This window comes from Diabrotica virgifera, chromosome 6, assembly GCF_917563875.1.
Source record: "Diabrotica virgifera virgifera chromosome 6, PGI_DIABVI_V3a".
Taxonomy (NCBI): domain Eukaryota; kingdom Metazoa; phylum Arthropoda; class Insecta; order Coleoptera; family Chrysomelidae; genus Diabrotica; species Diabrotica virgifera.
Genome location: NC_065448.1, coordinates 85,728,589 through 85,749,618, shown reverse-complemented (window position 1 = coordinate 85,749,618; position 21,030 = coordinate 85,728,589). Strand labels below are relative to the sequence as shown.

Sequence of the window (21,030 nt, the reverse complement as noted above, 5' to 3'; positions counted from 1 at the left end):
GGTGTTATTACCGCCGCACTCCACTTGCGATTTGTAATCAGGAAGATTGAACACATTGTTTCAAATACAAGTCAATCCATTTGTGACTAAATAATCATGGATTGACTTCTATTTGAAAGAATGTGTTCAATCTTCACAACTACAAATCGCAAGTGGAGTCCGGCGCTTAGGGCTACTTCTTCTTCGGTATTATGTATTATACTACAGAAATCAGGAACTTTCCTTCTAAATATATGTATGCATCTTGGCCATCAAACACATTCTTCCAAACATTTTTTTAAGGGGTTACATAGGTCTTATGGGTAAAAAAAGTGACTTTTTTAAAAAATTATATCTCGAAAACTAAAATTTATTTTTATTTATAATTGGAACATGTAAAAGTATAGTACTTAAGGTAGTCTCAAAAAAAGTTTCAGCCAAAAATATTCATTTTTGTAGAGTTTAAGTTTTTTTGCGTTGGCAGCATAACTAGTCTCATCTGAAATCAAAAAGTTTCTTGTAGTTTATACCTCTGGCTAGAATATGAATGAAGGAATTAAAAAAAATGAAATTTGAAGATTTTACATAAGTTTAAACACATTTTTGACCCCAATTTTTCTCATTTTTAAAGTAGTTTTTTTTATAAAACAAAAATGACCTCATCTAATAAAAAATCCTTTGTTCATTCACTAGCCAGAGGTATAAACTACAAGAAACTTTGATTTCAGATGAGACTGGACTTGTTATGCTGCTCACTGCAAAAAAGGGCTGTTGTCGAAAAATTGCAGTCAACTCTACAAAAATGAATATTTTTGGCTGAAATTTTTTTGAGAGTACTATACTTTTACATGTTTCAATTATAAATAAAAATAATTTTTAGTTTCCAAGATATAATTTTTTTAAAAAGTCACTTTTTTTACCTGCAAGACAACTTAACAAATTGTTGATTTCAAATTGTAACAATTGTTTTGCAAAGTATGCTGCCCTCTTGTATTTTCTGTGTTATCTGTTATCTTCATCATACAATTACTTCATCTAAAAACTTTCTGCGATATATTCGCAACAACAAAAACAAACAAAAAAAAAATAAAACAAAAGTTTAACCACCTTCACACCACAGAATCAAGCAATCAAGTTACACAAATTTTCAAACACCTCACCTGACAGCGTCTCAAGTACGATTGCGCGAATTGGTAAATATAACTCCGCACGACCACGCAACTCGAAACACAAGTACGCAAACACGGTTGCGTGAAACGTGGCTCGCAATCGTGAAATTTACAAGACTTGCTCGACCTGTAGATTCTTGTGTGGCAAACAGTGCCGGATTAACCATTAGGCAAAGTAGGCAGTTGTCTAGGGGCCTCGACCCCAAAGGGGGCCTCGCAGCCCTCGCAGGGCCCAAAACGAAAACTATAAAATTGTTAATATATAAAAATTTGCCAAATTTTTACCTTTACCCAACTGACAATATAATCTAAACAATATGTTTCTACGAGTTGTATCTGTTTTGAGTAATACCGACTAAAATATTTTTATACCTAAACTGTTGAAAAACATTTCAGGTAACCTAGTCAATACAAGATTTTAGCAATATGAGTACCTACAATGGGGTAAGGTTATATCAACCATAATAAATTTATTTGAATTTGGACATTTGTCACGTACATTCTATGAAGTTTTATAATTCTATTGTATATACTAAAACTTAATATTATTGGCGTTGGGTGGTTTTACTTAAACATCGATGGTTCTTTCAATCTAATATTTATATCGAAGTCATGAAACAGAACAGCAGACGTGCCTGGAAGCTTATTCGGAATCTTGGCAACGATCCCGTTGCTCCGGCAGTCAACATGACAGAAGTCACACCCGATCAGATAGCCCATCATCTTCTAATGAACGGTAAGACGAGATCAAGAAAGAACAAGGTGAGAGCTCAACGGAATATCGACGAAGAAAGAGATGTTCTAGGTACCTCTTTTTGTCTAGAGGAGATGAGAGGCGCGATCCATCAAATGAAAGATAATAAAGCGGCTGGCCTGGACGACATACGAACAGAGCAAATAAAGAACTTTGGACTAAAAACCGTAGAGTGGCTCGTAAAAATGATGAATTGCTGCATCCGTACATTACAAATCCCCAAAATCTGGAGGAAAGCTAGAGTGGTAGCCCTCTTAAAACCAGGGAAGGATCCGGCGGATACAAAGAGTTTTAGACCTGTATCTCTCTTGTGCCACCTTTTCAAGGCCTTTGAAAGAATGATACTGAACCGGATCGCAGAATATGTGGAGACTAAAATTATTCCAGAACAAGCAGGATTCAGGCCCGGAAAGTGCTGCTGCAGTCAAATTCTTAATCTCACCCAACATATTGAAGATGGTTTTGAACGGAAGGAAATAACAGGAGTAGCGTTCATAGACCTAACTACCGCCTATGATACAGTTAACCATCAACGGCTACTCGCAAAACTCTACGAAACTACAAAGGATTTCCGACTAACAAGGTTAGTGAAATGTCTCCTCCAGAATAGACGCTTCTACGTAACGCTACAGTCCAAGAACAGTCGGTGGAGGGACCAAAAAAATGGGCTACCACAGGGAAGTGTCCTCGCGCCGATTCTATACAACATATACACCAACGACCAACCCATACACCAACAAACAAGGCAATTTATTTACGCTGATGATACAGCGGTGGCAGCTCAGGGAAGAACCTTCAATGAGGTCGAAGTGAAACTGACAGATGCCCTGGGAGACTTAGCTCTATACTATGATAAAAACCATCTGAAAGTCAATCCCACAAAAACCCAGGTATGTGCTTTCCACCTGAGAAACAAGCATGCCCGAAGGTCACTGGAGGTGGAATGGCGTGGTCAGATGCTGGAACACAACAAGACGCCAAAATACCTTGGCGTCCGTCTGGATAGAACTCTGTCTTACCGATACCACTGTCAAGATGTCAAGAAGAAAGTAAGTGCCAGAAATAATATCATCCGCAAGCTAACTAATACAAAATGGGGAGCACAACCACACACTCTCCGCACTTCTGCCTTGGCATTATGTTTTTCGGCCGCGGAGTTTGGAGCACCAGTGTGGGCAAACTCTGCTCACGCAAAGAACGTCGACGTGGCTCTAAATGAAACGGTCCGTATATCGGGTTGCCTGAAACCGACACCTATCGAAGAGGTATACCCCATTGCTGGAGTTGCTCCACCACTTATCAGGAGGAAGGTCGCGTCAGAGGTAGAACGGAAAAAGCAGGAGACGGACCGAAGACACCCCTTATATGACCACCAAACTCAGCCAAGCAGACTAAGATCTCGGAAAAGCTTCCTGAAAACATCAAGATCCATCCCTGAAGCGCCAGAGACGCGCCGAATACACCTATGGCAAGCGTCAGCTACCGCGACACATTTTCCTCCCTCAGAGGAAATGGCTGCTGGACACAATTTACCGTATCCGACTTGGAAAGCGCTAAACAGACTAAGAACCGGCGTTTCACGTTGTGCTAGTAACCTGAAAAAATGGGGATACCAGGAGGACGATACCTGCGACTGTGGCGCGGTTCAGACCAGCCGGCATCTACTATCATGCACAGAGATGAGAGAGACCTGCACAGAACAAGACTTAATTATAGCAAATGACAGGGCCATCTATGTGGCCAACCATTGGAAATACAAAATTTAAAGTTGTTGGTGTTCCGGACACGGAAAGTAAGTAAGTAAGTATCGAAGTCATCTTTTCTTAGTTTGGTTTTGTTCTTTGGAAGAGAATAATTGTTATCGTGTAGTTAGGTGCAATAGTTGATTTTATAAATTTGCACATCAGATTGATTAATATTTTATTCTAATAACTCTTCATTTTAAAGCAGTGCCAGGGCACTTTTAAGTGATCGCCAGACACCTTAATTTTTGACTTAGTGTATTTATCTGTTGTGCTTGGTATAATATTGGAATTTAAGCATTTGTTTTGATCTCTACAATATTTAAACCTGGTAAGTTATTTTCAATAAAATGTATATATTCCAGGGTAATACCTAAGGTTTTTTCCATGACACTTCAAGAGCAAAGACACTGAAGCGTTTTTTCGACAAGTAATGCCTATAAGAGCAAATTGTAACTATTTCCTGCGTAGGATCTGGCGGCCACTTTTATTTATAAACAATTTAGTGTCAAAAAACGGCATTTTTCCTTTTTTTTTTAAATCAATTGAAAACAGTGAAACTTATGGGTTTTTAGTACAAACATCTTCGAGAGTAAGGAAAAAGCTTTAAAATTAATTATTACAAAGTTTGATACACTCAATTGATACTCAAAGTTTTGATATACATACTAATGGATTATTACAAAGGTTAATATAATTGCGAAAAAAGTCAAAATTACAAAAAAATTAATTTCGCATAACTATTGTAAAAATGAATGTACAGCTTTGAAATTATTGTCAAATGAGGGTTCTTTGGTGCTTAATATGTGACAAAAATTTCAAAGAGATTCATTCAATTGTTTAAATTTTATTCAAATTGTTTATCCCAGAGAGCATTTTTTTGCAATAACATGTCAGAAAAAAAATTATGTTAGAACCAATCCACAATGAAAGAGCATGAGCTATATTTTCAACTTGGTTTAAAAAAAGTAAATAAAAAATGCATTGATTAGTAATAAATAATTATGCAAAATATCATAAATCTTTCCTTATAAACTTTATTTTTTTATAGAATAAATTATATATATTTATTACAATTTTTTTATCAATTATATATAAATAATATTACTTATTAGTTGTGCATCTAAAACAGAGTAAAAAAATAGATTTTTTTAAAAGCTATTCAAAAAGTTTATGAGGAAAAATTGACTATACTTTTGCATAATTATTTATTACTAATAAATGCATTTTTTATTCACTGTTTTTAAACCAATTTGAAAGTCTAGCTCATGCTCTTTCATTTGACACCTGTAAAATTTTTATCACCTATTAAGCACCAAAGAACCCTCATTTGACAAAAATTTTAAAGCTGTACACTAATTTTTATAATAGTTATTGTGAAATTAATTTTTTTGCAATTTCGACTTTTTTCGCAATTATTTTAACAATAATTAACTAGTTAGATGGGAAATAAGCCACAATTAAATTGAAAAAATAATTGTGGCTTATTTTTATACCGCCTTATAGCGGAAACCGCCTTCTCTGTGTTCGTCGACTAATGCTGGCCACTCACTTACGGATATCGAAGAGGCCATGGCATGCAGGCCAGGACTGAAGGCCGTTAAGTATTTGAGTAGTTAAGTTAATGAACTGCAGTTGAGACGCCACACACATGCAGTTTTGTGATCGAGCGTGCCCACGCCTTTACGAAAACTGCGTGTATGTGGTGATTTTGGATTCAATTAACTGCCTGTCAGTCACCCGGCCTCTTCGATATCCGTAAGTAAGTGGCCAACACCTAAGGCTTGACATCCATATCGGCATTTGTCGTTTTTTACCTTATTTTGTGTTATAGTTATTGTTGAGATATTTCATAGTCATATTTACTGGTCGTGTTATTTTTTATAAGTTTTGTTTTGAATATGGCCCTTTAATCCACTTAATTTTATTAGTTGGATCATACAAATTGGTTATAAATTGTATCCCGAATAAAGTATGCGCCTCCTAAAGTGGCGGGATACGGGCAACAATACATTGGCTTCTAGGGCAGTTCTTACAGTAGGGATCCTGGCCTATACAGAAAAATGCAGGTGGGTATGGGGTAATACTGCCCTTTGGTTGCATTGGTGGTGCATTGGCTAAACGTGCAGGGCAGGGTATGGTAGATAGATAGATAGAATTTATTCGTCTAGAAATTTATACAATGTATACATTACACAAATTTATCTGACTAGTCAAAAAAATATTATATGATTATACAAATGTAAACACATTAAAAAATTAGTACATTAAAATTTACAAGAAAAGAAAAAAATTACATTACAAGAAACACATTAAAAATTTAAAAATTCTTCAATACTGTAAAAAACATGGCTAACTATAAATGTTTTTAGATTTTGTTCAAAGCATTTAATAGTGCCAAGATGCATCTTATGTGCCACCGACATGTCACTGAACTTATTAAAACATTTGATCCCAATGTAGGTAGGAGCATGCTGTGCCACTCCCAGGCGGGGAAAAGGCTGGTGTATATTAACCTTGACCCGGCGCAGTCGCATTACAACTTTGTTCTGATTGGATGTTCAAATGACATGACAAAAATTATCCAATATGGCAGCTGTGGGACTGTGGTTTGGTTATGTATGGTTGTTGCGTTTTAAAATTTGTAGGAAGAGAAACAACAAACAAAAAGTTAGTTAATGGTTATACTGCCTTTTTAAATAGTTTTCATATTATATTTTTGGACTTATTAACATAGAAGAGATGATTGTTGCATGCCAATGTGAAAGCCCATCAAACTGTGACTAGTATGAGTGCCGCAAAATTACTGATAAAAAACCTATTAGCTCGAAGGCATAGAGAACTGTGGATAACAACAATCAACCGGGACGATCTACGATCTCGCTTATTCAAAGCTAAAGAATCTTACACTGGTAAGTATTTTAAAAATAGTTGATCAAATTTTGTTATGATATTTGAACATAGCCACTTTGCACGATGCAAGTGATTGCGAAATTTATTAGTCGTTATACGGGCTCTGATTGGGTGTTGAAATGATCTGTTAATAATAAATAATTGTTCAATATGAAGGTAAACAAATGCATTCGCGGTGTGCCAGTACTTGGAAGGGGAAACGAGAAACGACCCTGCGCGAGTCGCGGAGAAATATTGCAACTATCTTAAATAATTCATATTGTCAATTGAAATTGTCAAATTGACGTATATTTTATACCTTCTGTCAATGAAGCAGAAAAATTATATATTGCTCCACAATATTGATATGATATGCAATTATTATATAAAGGTAAACTTAATTAATTTTATTTTGCTTGCAGTACTGCATTTTAATAACTAATTTTATTTACTACATACAATTGTTGACGTTTTCATAACATAACCTGAATCTTATTTTTTCTTCTTATTATTTTTTTGGACTATGGCCTTGACAATTATCCAGTAACCAGGACTAATATAATTGGCCAATATAATTAAAAGTGCGAATTTTAGTATAGAGCGTAGAAATAGGGGTCGCTTTGCCGAACTTGCACGGTCCCAATAATATATTAGTTTTATTGTTGTGAGGACAGAAACAAAAAAGTTTATAATTGTAGTGATTTTTAAATAGTTTTTAAAACAACAGGTACGTAATAATTGTAAATGCATCACCTATTTGAACCTACCAAAATACATAGTATGTAATACTTTTATTTACATAATTTGATTACCATCAAAATTTCTATCAATACTAATATATTGTTTTCTTACTCTATGTTTTGTTGTATTTTTTCAATTCTAAATCATTTCAATTCAAAATCAAAATAATCTGATTTACATAATTCAAAAATGTCAAAAGTTTAAACCGTTTAGTTAGTCGATCTTCGCACATAATGACACACTGTCTCCGTGGCGAAGCGTTTAATGCGAGTGAACCCCAATACAACGCCAATACCAGCCGCGCTGGTAAGTTGGTTCAAATCCCAATAGAAACTTTTATTTTTTTATTTTTTTTATACATTTTATGATTGTAAGTATATTTATTATATAGTAAGTATCAAGCATCGAAACTAAACGGACGTGTTGGCTCTCCATATTTACATTCAGTTTTTCAGTACTGTAAATAAATGTTATTAATAAACAATTAAAGTTGATAAAAGGTTGATCTCATTCGAACATTTGAGGAGACAGCTTTTTTCTCGTGCCTTTAATAAAATTTAAAAGTAATAAAATAGCAATTAGTGATACTGCCAGCATTTTAGGTAAGAAATAAAAACTCCATTTTAAATAATATAAAACAAAAATAATGATCATTTTTATTGTGTATATAATTAATAAGCAATAAAATGCAAGGAACCAGTGGTGGCGGTTACCAAGCAAATTATATTATTCCAAACGTTACTACAAACCAAAATCAACCCTACTCGCACAATGGATATCCCCAGCAGTTTCAAATACATCCTAGTAACGTGTTTCAAAATTTGAATGATCCAAACCAACATTTACAATACGGTTTGCAACAACAAATGCAACCTTCGTTCCTTATACAGTACCATCTCTTCTTCATAGATTTAGAAAAAAAGCAAAACAACAATGATATATGTATAAAATAGGAACTCTGTTAAATGCAGTAATTCGATTTGAAGCCCCAAGGAAGAAACAAACTATAGTCCAATGTAAAAGATGCCAAAATTATGGTCATACACGAAATCAATGTACACTACAATACAGATGTGTCAAGTGTGCTGGACAACACGACTACCGTAAATGTGCAAAGAAGAAAGAAGACGGAAAACCAGCAAAATGTATTCTATGTGGGGGCGCTCATCCTGCGAATTATAAAGGCTGTCAAGTCTACGTTGAATTATTAAATAAGAGATTTCCAAAGAACACGAACAACAATAATAATAAAAATGAATTCCAAAAAACCGAATCAATTTATCCATCTACATCGCAGCAATATATTGGCCCTAGACCTACGTCAAGCCCGAACCAACCAAAAACTGGATTAACATATGCACAAGCTACATCAAAAAATATAGCTACAAATGATATCTATTCATATCTAAATCAACAAAACATGTACCTGCAACAACAAAATTTATTTCTCCAACAAACTTTGGAAAAACAGCAAAAAACCATAAATGAACTTACACAAGAAATCAGAGAACTAAGAGAAGAACTCAAACATGCACTCTCTCTGAAAACAAATGGGTGAGTTACTTAAGGTAGGACTCTGGAATGCAAATGGACTAGCAAATCATAAAAACGAATTGCAATATTTCCTGTTAGAAAACAATATTGACATAATGCTAATATCAGAGACACATTTAACAAGCAACCACAACCTTAAATTTTATGGATATATAATTTATAATGCACCACACCCTGATGCTGAAAGGCATGCTAGAGCAGGTGCAGCCGTTATTATTCGAAAAGGGATTAAACACTATCACCTTGGTAACATAAAAGAGCCACACCTTCAGGCAGCAAGTATTATCATAGAAGATTGGCTTGGACAAGTAGCAATATCTGCAGCATATCTTCCACCAAACTATCCACCGAATAAAGAATCATTTACTAATTATTTTAATTCACTAGGTAATAGATTTCTTGCCGGTGCTGACTATAATGCAAAACATGTGAGTTGGGGCTCTCGACTTTCTCCACCAGGTAGAGGTAGAATCCTCTTTCAAGTGATGCAGGAACTACATCTCAAACACTTATCTAGTTACACACCTACTTACTGGCCTACTGACCCTAGTAGACTTCCGGACTGTCTTGACTTCTTTGTAAGCAAAGGTTTTGGAGAAGGCTATCTAAATATTGTACCAAATTATGAAATTGCTTCAGACCATACCCCTGTAATAGCGACGCTAAATCCAAGATTTGTTGAGAAGGAACGTCCAGCAAAACTGCACAATCATAAAACTGACTGGAATGAGTTCAGGGAAGAAATACATCAAAAAATAAACCTTAATATTTCTCTCAAAACAAAAGATGAACTTGAATTGGCAGTATATGAATTTACTACACTTCTCCAAGAAGCTGCTTGGAATGCCACTCCAAAATGTAAAGATACACAGAATAAAAGAAACAATCCTATTAATATAAGAAATCAAATTAAAGAGAAGAGGAGACTAAGAAAGATATGGCAAAACACAAGGCAGCATCAAGACAAAATGAACTACAATAGAGCCGCAAGACAGCTGAAAAATACAATACTACAGCACAAAAACTCCTACATCGAAAATTATCTTCAAAATTTAACACCAACAGCAGATACCGATTATTCACTTTGGAAGGCAACCAGGAAATTAAAACAACCCAGTAAACACATACCAGCATTAAGAAATCCAGATGGCTCATGGTCGAGAACAGATCAAGAAAAAGCAGAGGCATTTGGAAAATATCTTGAAGAAGTTTTTCAACCTCTGCCCTCTGTCAGTGCTGAAGAAGATGAGGCTATCTATGAAAGTCTAGCAACAATCCAACAGCCAAGTGAGCAAATGAAACCAGTAACAAAAAGAGATGTAAAAAATACTATTCAATATAGATTAAAAACCAAAAAAGCTCCTGGCTAAGACCTTATAACAGGAACTATCTTAAAAGAGTTACCAGATAAAGGTGTAATTATGATAACACAACTATTCAACGCCGCAATAAGGCTGAAAATTGTACCAACGCAATGGAAAATTGCTGATATAAGAATGATCCACAAACATGGTAAACCACCTCACGAACATACCTCTTATCGTCCTATTAGTCTCTTACCGGTACTAGCTAAACTATTTGAGAAGCTATTAGCGATCAGGCTAATGAAGATAATAACTGATAATAATCTTTTTCCGGATCACCAGTTTGGTTGCAGAGAGAAGCATTCAACAATAGAACAAGTTCATAGAGTCGTTGATATAGTAAATAAAACTTTTGAAGAAAAAAAGTACTGTTTTGCACTTTTTCTTGACGTCAGTCAGGCTTTTGATAAAGTCTGGCATGAAGGGTTGCTCTTCAAAATAAAAATGAACGTTCCTGATTCAATGTTTACTATACTAAAATCATATTTAGAAGAAAGGTACTACCGTGTCAAGCATGAAGCAGATACATCGAAAATCTACCCTATACGATCTGGAGTCCCTCAAGGTAGTGTTCTGGGTCCTATATTATATTTAATATTTACACACGACATACCAACAAACGAAAATGTAACGACTACAACATTCGCAGATGACACAGCTATGTTAGTCACAGATGAAAATCCCGCAACAGCTACCGAATCTCTTCAAAGGCATATTAGGAACATTGAAAAGTGGACAAAGAAATGGCGAATAAAGATCAATGAATCAAAATCACAACATATCATATTTACAAAATGTCGTAAAATATCGCCTAATATAGAAATAAATAACAAAGCAATTCCACAAGCCGAAAGCGTTAAATACCTTGGTATGCACCTGGACAAAACTTTGACATGGAGAACACATATATGGAAAAAGCGCCAACAGTTAAATTTAAAATTTCGTAAACATTATTGGATACTGGGCAGAACATCGAAGTTGTCTATACGTAACAAACTGTTGGTATACAATACAATACTCAAACCGGTCTGGACCTATGGGATCCAGCTATGGGGTACAGCAGCAAAATCCAACATATCCATAATGGAAAGATTGCAATCCAAAGTGTTACGCTCTATAACAGACGCCCCATGGTTCGTGTCAAACAAAGACATTTATTGTGATCTAGAAGTACCTACGATCAGTGAAGTGATAGTTCAGTGCAGTGTTCGGTACATAAAACGCCTAGAAAGCCATCCAAATGCCCTGGCAATAAACTTGCTTGATAATAGTCAACAAACTCACAGACTAAAACGTAAAAATCCACTGGACCTTGTTTATAAATAAGTTTTATACCTCACCGTAATTGTGTTTATATTTTAGATATATGTATTGTTTGTAAATGTAAAATGTATGTTTGTATGTAGCATATTATCGGAATGTCATGTTTGTTCCATACTAGAGGTCCAGTCATTGGACTGACCTCTCTAACGTCAATTCTTTTTTATTTCAAAACCCCAAAGACGCTTATTGTTAGAATTTTTATAACTAACAGATTGCTGAATAAACGTTTCAAAAAAAAAAAAATTTATTATATAATTTTATTTTCAGAAAATACGTATTTAGTTAAAAAAATTTCCGACAACTAATGTTCAGAAATCATTTGTGGCATTTTTAATGTGTTTGTGTGTTTTATTCTTTTATTATTTTAATTTTTGGCACTGTTTTAATAAAAATGTTTGAGAAGTAGTAAGTATAAATTAGTTTAATATTTAAATAAAATATAAATAAAAAGTATATTACTTTCGTTTATAATCATATAATAGAAGTATAACTTCTAACGTGCGTACAAAGTACACACACATTATTTTTTATATACATTATTAGTTGTAAAATATATAGGCTAGGAAGAGTCAAGATGTTAGCTTTTATAAATAGTGGTTTACATGATGTAGCTGGTGATACTTTAAACATCGTTTATCATATTTTTTTGAGATATAAAAGCTCTATTCATGTATGGAGATGAGCCCCAAAATATTAAGCAGTACTGAAGGACTGACTGCACCAAGCCATAGTACATTAGTTTTAATATATGGAAGGATACAGTATCCCTTATATTTCTAATTACATAACAACGACTACTGAGTGTCGAGGTTACTTTATCTATTTGATCTTCCCAACTTAGCTTTGGATCTAGCATCAGTCCTAAAATTTTTATTACTTCAGCATTTTGAATGGACCTGTGATCAATATATAGATAAGGATCATAGGGCTATATAGGGTGAGGCAGATAACTGGCCTATTAGAAATATCTCGAGAACTAAAGGCAACAGAATCATGAAAATTGGAATAAAGGGGTTTTGAGGGATGATCTATTAAATGAAAATATTTTCATCTCTTTGCCACTTCCGGTTATACCGGAAGTTGCTTATAACTTGGTTTTTTTAAATGGGACACCCTGTATATTTTTACATTTTTTGATTCTCCTCAATATCTTCTTTCTTAAAATATGAGATTTTGTAATATTATACAGGGCATTTTAAAAGATAGTTACATTTTTTTATTAATTTCGTAGCAACATTCACACCCTGTAGAATTGTAATAGTTTGACATTAAAAACTCTGCTTACGTTCAAGTGATTTTTAATATAGTCTATTATTGTTAAGAATCATTAGTATAGCTAATTTTGAAATATTAGTATACAGGGTTGGTCGAAACTCGGAATGAATATTTTCTGAGTTTTCTTAAATAGAACACCCTGTATTTTAGTATTGTAATGAAATGATATTTCATAGTACTTTTTTATTTTATAAGTATTCCCTATACCTAACTGTTTTAATTTGTGAGTTATTGGTGATTCAAGCTAAACATTAATTGCAACAAAAAATACGTAAAATTTTATTAGGTTGGCCATGAAAATATTCAATCACAAACAATTTTTCAGAAATAAATACATATTAATCCAGACCGATCCTTAAAATTACCAATAATGATTTAGCTATCAAAATAGCTACGTAGTTAAGATTGTTGGTGCGACTAACAATTAAGCACAAATTAAAGCAGTTAGGTATAGGGAATGCTTAAGAAATAAAAAAGTACCATAAAATATCATTTCATTACAATACTAAAATACAGGGTGTTCCATTTAAGAAAACTCAGAAAATACTCATTCCGAGTTTCGACCAACCCTGTATACTAAAATTAAAAATTTAGCTATACTAATGATTCTTACAATAGTAGACTATATTAAAAATCATTTGAACGTAAGTAGAGTTTTAGTTGTCAAACTACTACAATTCTACAGGGTGTGAATATTGCTACGAAATTAATAAACAAACGTAATTATCTTTTAAAATACCCTGTATAACATTACAAATCCTCATATTTTAAGAAAGAAGACATCGAAGAGAATCCAAAAATGTAAAAATATACAGGGTGTCCCATTTAAAAAAACGAAGTTATAAGCAACTTCCGGTATAACCGGAAGTTGCAAAGAGATGAAAATATTTTCATTTAATAGATCATCCTTCAAAACCCCTGTATTCCAATTTTCATGATTCTGTTGCTTTTAGTTCTCGAGATATTTCTAATAGGCCAGTTATCTGCCTCACCCTGTATTCTTTGGTAAAAATCTCATGAAACTGGTTTTTGTTATATTTAATTTAAGGCCGTTGTCTTTGCAGTACTTACTAAATTCCTGAGATGCTGTATTTCCCTTGCTAACAAGCTGATCAAATTGATGATGTAATATAATGAAGCTTGTATCATCTGCATATTCAATAATTTGATTAGGAGTAGTGCAAACTTGGTTGATATCGTTGATAAAAACAATAAAGAAGAGAGGACCAAGAACCGAACCTTGTGGTACCCCCACAGAAGACTTCATTGAGTCTGATAGTGTACCATCTAATATTATTATTTGCAGACGATTTGACAAACATGATCTTACCCAGTCATGGTGCTGATAGAAAAGGCATTCAAGCATCAAATATCCAAAAAAAATCTTTTCAGGCCATAATAATGAAAAGACCTTCTCCAGCGCAATAAAAACTTATACTGAAATGATGGTATCTCCTGAGGTAAAATATTCCGGGAGTAAAATGAGCCTCCGTTCGGATAAATTGTCATTAAAATATAGTCATAGTGTTTTTCAACCAATTATGGGATATACCCACTGTATAACCCCGCTAATCCGAACGTTCGCAAATCCAAACCAACAGAAAGTGAAAAAAATTCAAGACAAAAACTTAAAAACATGTTTATTATATAGAATAAAACCACAAAATTGAACAATGTAGGATTAATAGGACTTTGAGATTTAAAATTTCTTAAAAATAAATACGTACTTTAATATACAGGGTGAGGCAAATAAAGGGCCTATTAGAAATATCTCGAAAACTAAAGGCAACAGAATCGTGAAAATTTGAATTAAGGGGTTTTGAAGAGTCATCTCTTTAATGAAAATATTTTCATCTATTTGCTACTTCCGGTTATACCGGAAGTTGCTTGTAACTTCGTTTTTTTAAATGGGACACCCTGTAAATTTTTACATTTTTGGATTCTACTCGATGTGTTCTTTCTTAAAATATGAGGTTTTGTAATGTTATACAGGGTATTTTAAAAGATAATTACGTTTTTTTTATTAATTTCGTATCAATATTCACACCCTGTAGAATTGTAGTAGTTTGACATCTAAAACTCTACTTACGTTTAAGTGATTTTTAAGATATTCTATTTTTGTTAGGATTCATTAGTATAGCTAATTTTGAAATTTTAGTATACAGGGTTGGTCGAAACTCGGAATGAGCATTTTCTGAGTTTTCTTAAATGGAACACCCTGTATTTTAGTATTGTAATACAATGATATTTTATGGTACTTTTTTATTTCTTAAGCATTCCCTATACCTAACTGCTATAATTTGTGCTTAATTGTTAATGGCACCAACAATCTTAACTACGTAGGTATTTTGATAGCTAAACCATTATTGGTAGTTTTAAGGATCAGTCTTGGTTAATATGTATTTATTTCTGAAAAATTATTTGTGATTAAATATTTTCAGGGTCAACCTAATAAAATGTTACGTATTTTTTGTTGCAATTAATGTTTAGCTTGAATCACCAATAACTCACAAATTAAAGCAGTTAGGTATAGGGAATACTTATAAAATAAAAAAGTACTATGAAATATCATTTCATTGCAATACTAAAATATAGGGTGTTCTATTTAAGAAAACTCAGAAAATATTCATTCCGAATTTCGACCAACCCTGTATACTAAAATTTCAAAATTAGCTATACTAATGATTCTTGACAAAAATAGACTATATTAAAAATCACTTGAACGTAAGCAGAGTTTTTAATGTCAAACTATTACAATTCTACAGGGTGTGAATATTGCTAGGAAATTAATAAAAAAACGTAAATATCTCTTAAAATACCCTGTATAATATTACAAAACCTCATATTTTAAGAAAGAAGATATCGAGAAGAACCCAAAAATGTAAAAATATACAGCGTGTCCCATTTAAAAAAACGAAGTTATAAGCAACTTCCGGTATAACCGAAAGTTGCAAAAAGATAAAAATATTTTCATTTAATAGATCATCCTTCAAAACCCCATTATTTCAATTTTCGTGATTCTGTTGCCTTTAGTTCTCGAGATATTTCTAATACGCCAGTTATCTGCCTCACCCTATATAGTGCTTATAAAGGTTAAACATAAACTTACTTCGGTTCTCTCATAGTCAACTTGAGTCCAAAAATATTGTCCACACTCTTGCGAGAACGTTTTTACTCAAAATCAACGACAATGAAAGCTTTGAACTACTAGTTAGGCTAACCTTCGGATAATCCGAACTATTTGGAATCCGAACAGGCTGTCCCCCCAATTAGTTCGGATTTTCAGGGTTCTACTGTATTAGATTTTTATTAACATCGTAAGTGCTCTAAACTTTGTTGCAATCACAGTTGCTTGAAATTACATAGTGTAGTTTACCTCCGAGGTCCAGATAAATTACTTTATTGATGTTTCGAAAAGTATGATCCTGTTCGGCTTTCAAGTGTATTTGTTTAGGGTCAATCCAAGCCAAGTGGTCCAAAGGTGGTTGCTTGACTATTTTTAATATTTTTTATTTTTCTACCTTTCAAACTTCAGTCTATAGAGAGTACAAAGTTGCATTCATTTTATATTTAAAAAATTTAGTTTGCCGATGACGGCCATTGTTGTTAAAGCATATTGATCATTTTCACGGAAAACATGGCTTCGCTCTTTAGCCAATATGCTTACTGAGGTTTGTCCTAGAACAATAAATCAAAAACCAAACTTTTTAGAAAAGTATGCTCTAAAAAAATTTCCTGTAGCATTATTTAATTTCAAACTACCCTTAAGGCAAGGCCTTAAATGAACCTCAAAGTTTGAAAAGTTAAACTGATAAAATTCCATTTTTAGCATTTTTTTAACAGCATAGCCAATAATGGTTTGTAATTTTTTTCTGGAAAAGACATATGTACATACTTTAAATAAAAAAAGTTTTAGCTTTGAGACTTGAGTAGATTTTTTAAAAAAAATCTCAAAAATGGAATTTTTTTAAAAATCTCAATGTTTGACCCCTTATATCCCTGATGGTCACGGATGAAAAAAATTGAAATTTGACTGAATGTTAGCCACTAGCAAGTAGAATAAGAAGTAAAAATTTGGAGTTGCAGACTTACGTCGTATAGGAGTTACAATCCTGAAAAAATGGTCAAAATTTGAGCGTTTGTGGGCGGGGTAATTAAAATTCAAATAAACTGTCTAATGAAATAAAAATTAATGTGTTTTCACCAGATTTCACAATGAATACAAATTTATACAGGGTGGGTCAAAGAAAAGAATCCACCTCGATATTTGGCAATAGTTACCTATTAGATTTTAAGGAAATGCTGAAATAGGTCCATTTTTATTTTTATTATATTGCAACTTTTTGGGATATATTTCATACTACGTGACGTCATCCATCAGAGCATGATGACATAATCGATGATTTTTTTAAATGGGAATAGGGGTCTTGTGGCAACTAAAAATACATTGTACTGCTATCAGAAAATAGAAAAAATGTTTATTTCACAAATAAACATTTCTTTTAGCTTAAATTAAATCACAAACAGCCTCCCACCTACCTCTTGATAGTTTGAACATTTAATTTAAGTGAAAAGCAATGTTTATTTGCCAAATAATATATTTTTTTATATTTTATGACAGCAATAAAATGTATTTTGAGTTAAATAAATTACATACATTCTTCTTTTTGTGTCAATTAATTTAATTCAAAAATTTTTTTTGGCCACCCTGTATAAATAATTATATTATTGTTTATACTACTGAACATTAATGTTACTCTTTCAAATGAGATAACATACGACCCCTATTCCCATTAAAAAAAACATTGATTACGTCATCACGCCCAGATGGATGACGTCACTGACGATGACACGTCATGGAGACATGTATGAAATATATATAAAAAAATTGTAATTTAAAAATAAAAATCAACCTGTTTCGGCATTCCCTTAAAATATAATAACTGACAAATATCAAGCTGAACTCTTTTCTTTGGCCCACCCTCTATAAATTTGTATTCATTGTGAAATCTGGTGAAAATAGATTAATTTTTATTTCATTAGACAGTTTATTTGAATTTTAATTACCCTGCCTGCAAACGCTCAAATTTTGACCATTTTGATTTTTGGCCATTTTTTCAGGCCTGTAACACCTATATGAGGTAAGTCTGCAACTCCAAATGTTTACTCCTTATTCTACTTGCTAGGGGCTAACATTCAGCCAAATTTCAAATTTTTTCATCCGTGCCCATCAGAGATATAAGGGGTCAAACTTTGAGATTTTTCAAAAAATTACATTTTTGAGATCTTTTCTGAAAAAATTTACTCAAGTCTCAAAGCTCAAACTTTATTTACTTAAAGTATATACGTGATGTCGTTTGCAGAAAAAAATTACAAGCCATTATCGGCTTGCCATATGCTGTTAAAAAAATGCTGAAAATGGAATTTTATCAGTTTACCTTTTCAAACTTTGAGGTTCATTTAAGGCCTTAAGGGTAGTTTTAAATTAAATAATGCTATAAGCCGTTTTTTTAGAGCATACTTTTCTAAAAAGTTTGGTTTTTGATTTATTGTTTTAGGACAAACCTCAGTGAAAATATTGGCTAAAGAGCGAAGCCATGTTTTCCGTGAAAATGATCGATACACTTTAACAAAAATGGTAGTCATCAGCAAACTAAATTTTTTAAAAAGAAAATAAATGGAATTCTGTAGTCTCTATAGACTGAAGTATAAAAGGTAGAAAAATAAAAAATATTAAAAATAGTCAAGCAACCAACTTAATTTATATTGGACCACTTGGCATGGATTGACCCTTTACAGTTGGGAATATGCAAAATAAATTTAGTTTAGAATAATTACACTACTCAAAATGAAGTTATACAATTTGCAGTTGATTTAATTGTAGTATTTATATCACACCTTCATATACTTAGGCTCGCTGCTAACTAAGTTTAGAGATAACAAGATAACCTAAAGATAACAAGGTCAGTGAAGAAATTAAAAGAAGAATAGTGCTCGCCAATAAGCGTTACTATGGCTTAAGAAGATAGGTGGCCTCAAAAATAGCTAGAAAAATTAAATTGACTGTCTGCAAATCACTAAAAAGACCTTCTTCTTCTTAAAGTTCCATCTCCTAGCGGAGGTTGGATATCATAATGGCTATGGTCACTTTGTTGGCTGCTGCTCTGAACAGTTGTAATGAACTACAGTTAAATCATTCTCTAAGGTTCCTCAGCCAGGAGATGCGTCTTCTTCCTATGCTTCTTTTTCCTTGGATCCTTCCTTGCATAATAACTCTCAGCAGCTCATATTTCTCTCCTCTGGTAATGTGACCCAAATTAGCACTAAAAAGACCAGTGCTAACATATGGTTCAGAAACTTGGTCATTTACACAGAATGACCAAGACCTGCTTAAAAAAGTTTTGAGCGAAAAATCGTAAGACGAATATATGGAGGCATAAAAGAACAAGGTTTGTGGCGCAGGCGTTACAACTTTGAGTTGTATAGAAGTTTTGGAGAACCTGACGTTGTAAAATTCATTAAGGTAGCACGCCTTAGATGGATATGCTTTTTCTCATGAGGATTTTTCAGTGCGTCACAGTTTTTTGATTTCTTTCTAACGCATTAAATTGTATGTGACAGAAAAAAACGCATGTCGGTGATTACATTTCGTCGGTGACATTTATGACATTTATTCTAGTTGCCAAGAGATGGCGCCATAATCGAAAATAAAATAATTTGCGAATTATATAATATATCTACGAATATATTCTGAACCATTTATAAGACTATACAAATCAAAGAAAATAGCATTTTATAAATGCAATAAACACATTTTATTTTATGCCAAATTGCAAATAAAATGTGACAACTGTCAGATTTAACTAAAATGTCATGTCACTAAGATGTATATTATCACAGACTTACCTTTTTTTCTATCATTTGTGATGCACTGAAAAATGTTCATGAAAAGAAGCATAGGTCATGTAATTAGACTAGAGGAAGATGCCATAGTCAGAAAAGTTTTTGACTGAAGAGGGCCGATAAGACAACGAGCAAGAGGAAGACCCAGACTTAGGTACCAAGGCAACCTAGAAGAGTTGCCAGAGATAGGGGCGAATGGAGGATTGTTCTGAAGAAGGCTTTGGCTCATACAGAGCTGTAACGCCACTGATGATGATGAATTATATCACACTGTGCACTGCTTATACTTCATAAGAGTTAAGCATCATATTTTTCTTACTTTTCTCACCTGAATTATCTTCATCTGGTACATTCTTCAAATCTCCAAGATTTAGTGGTGTGAATAGCTGATTTTCTGTATATCTTTGGTCCATTTCAACAAACTCCCCAATTTCAGTTTTTACTTCCATTGCTAAGAAAGATTCCTTAAATTAGATTACACTGAGTATTATTTTATTTGTCTTACCTGGTTTATTTTCTTCTGGTTCATTCTTCAAGTATTCAAGGTCTGTTGATGTGAAAAACTGACCACTTGGATCTCCTTGGTTATTAGAGGAAGACAGTAAAATCAGTTTTTCATTCTGTAAGCCTAAGCTGTGATCATATTCAATAAACTCTGTCTTAATTTCAGTTTTAGGTTGAACCATTTCAAATTCCATAGCTCACAAATAAACTGGATAAAAATACTGAAAAAAATATCAAAACAAAATGATAATTTTATACTTTCTGCCTTCCGATCTCTTCTACTTCTACTCTCTGTACACACTACAAGCACAAGCAGGATTTAAAAACTCTGAACAACAATTTAGAACACTACTATGAACTATAAATGGTTAAAACATGATAAATTGAAAATTGGTAATTAAATTGTGTTGTGTCTTTACCTTAACGATTTGTTGTTTATTGTTTATTAGTGTTGTTCTTGTTGGTGTTGTTATTTACCATTATTTACCACTTACCACCAAACTAAGAAAGACGAACTGTCAACTATCATTCTGTCATGACTGTCATTCGTTTTTGTTACTCATAATGTCACTGTCAGCTGTCAATATTTTAGTTCATACCCGAAAACATAAAGTCCGTCTAGTATAAATACCGTTGTACGTCATTATATACGTCACAGATCTAAGTAGACATTGTTGCCAAAGTATAAAAAAGTCCAGAATCCATTTTAAATCAAATAATATTTTTGATTATTATACAGTATGTCCCTGTAAGTTGTATCCATATGGAAAACTTTTTTATTATTAATTTTACGAAAAAAAATTATTCTTCATAAAAAGCTCTGCATGGTC

At 33.1% G+C, this 21,030-nt stretch overlaps 1 protein-coding gene across 1 annotated transcript in view; it reads right to left on the bottom strand.

Annotated features, from left to right (window-relative positions):
* Positions 1–20,717, bottom strand: part of LOC114342268 (zinc finger protein 468) — a 28,396-nt gene extending 7,679 nt beyond the window's left edge. Inside the window, exons 1-3 of the mRNA XM_028293056.2 lie at positions 20,620–20,717; positions 20,202–20,421; positions 20,025–20,147 (exon numbers count right to left, since the gene is read on the bottom strand). Coding sequence (XP_028148857.1) covers positions 20,025–20,147; positions 20,202–20,394 — 316 coding nt within the window. The 5' untranslated portion in view covers positions 20,395–20,421; positions 20,620–20,717. The remainder of the gene's footprint in view (positions 1–20,024; positions 20,148–20,201; positions 20,422–20,619) is intronic.
* Positions 20,718–21,030: the final 313 nt, after the last annotated feature.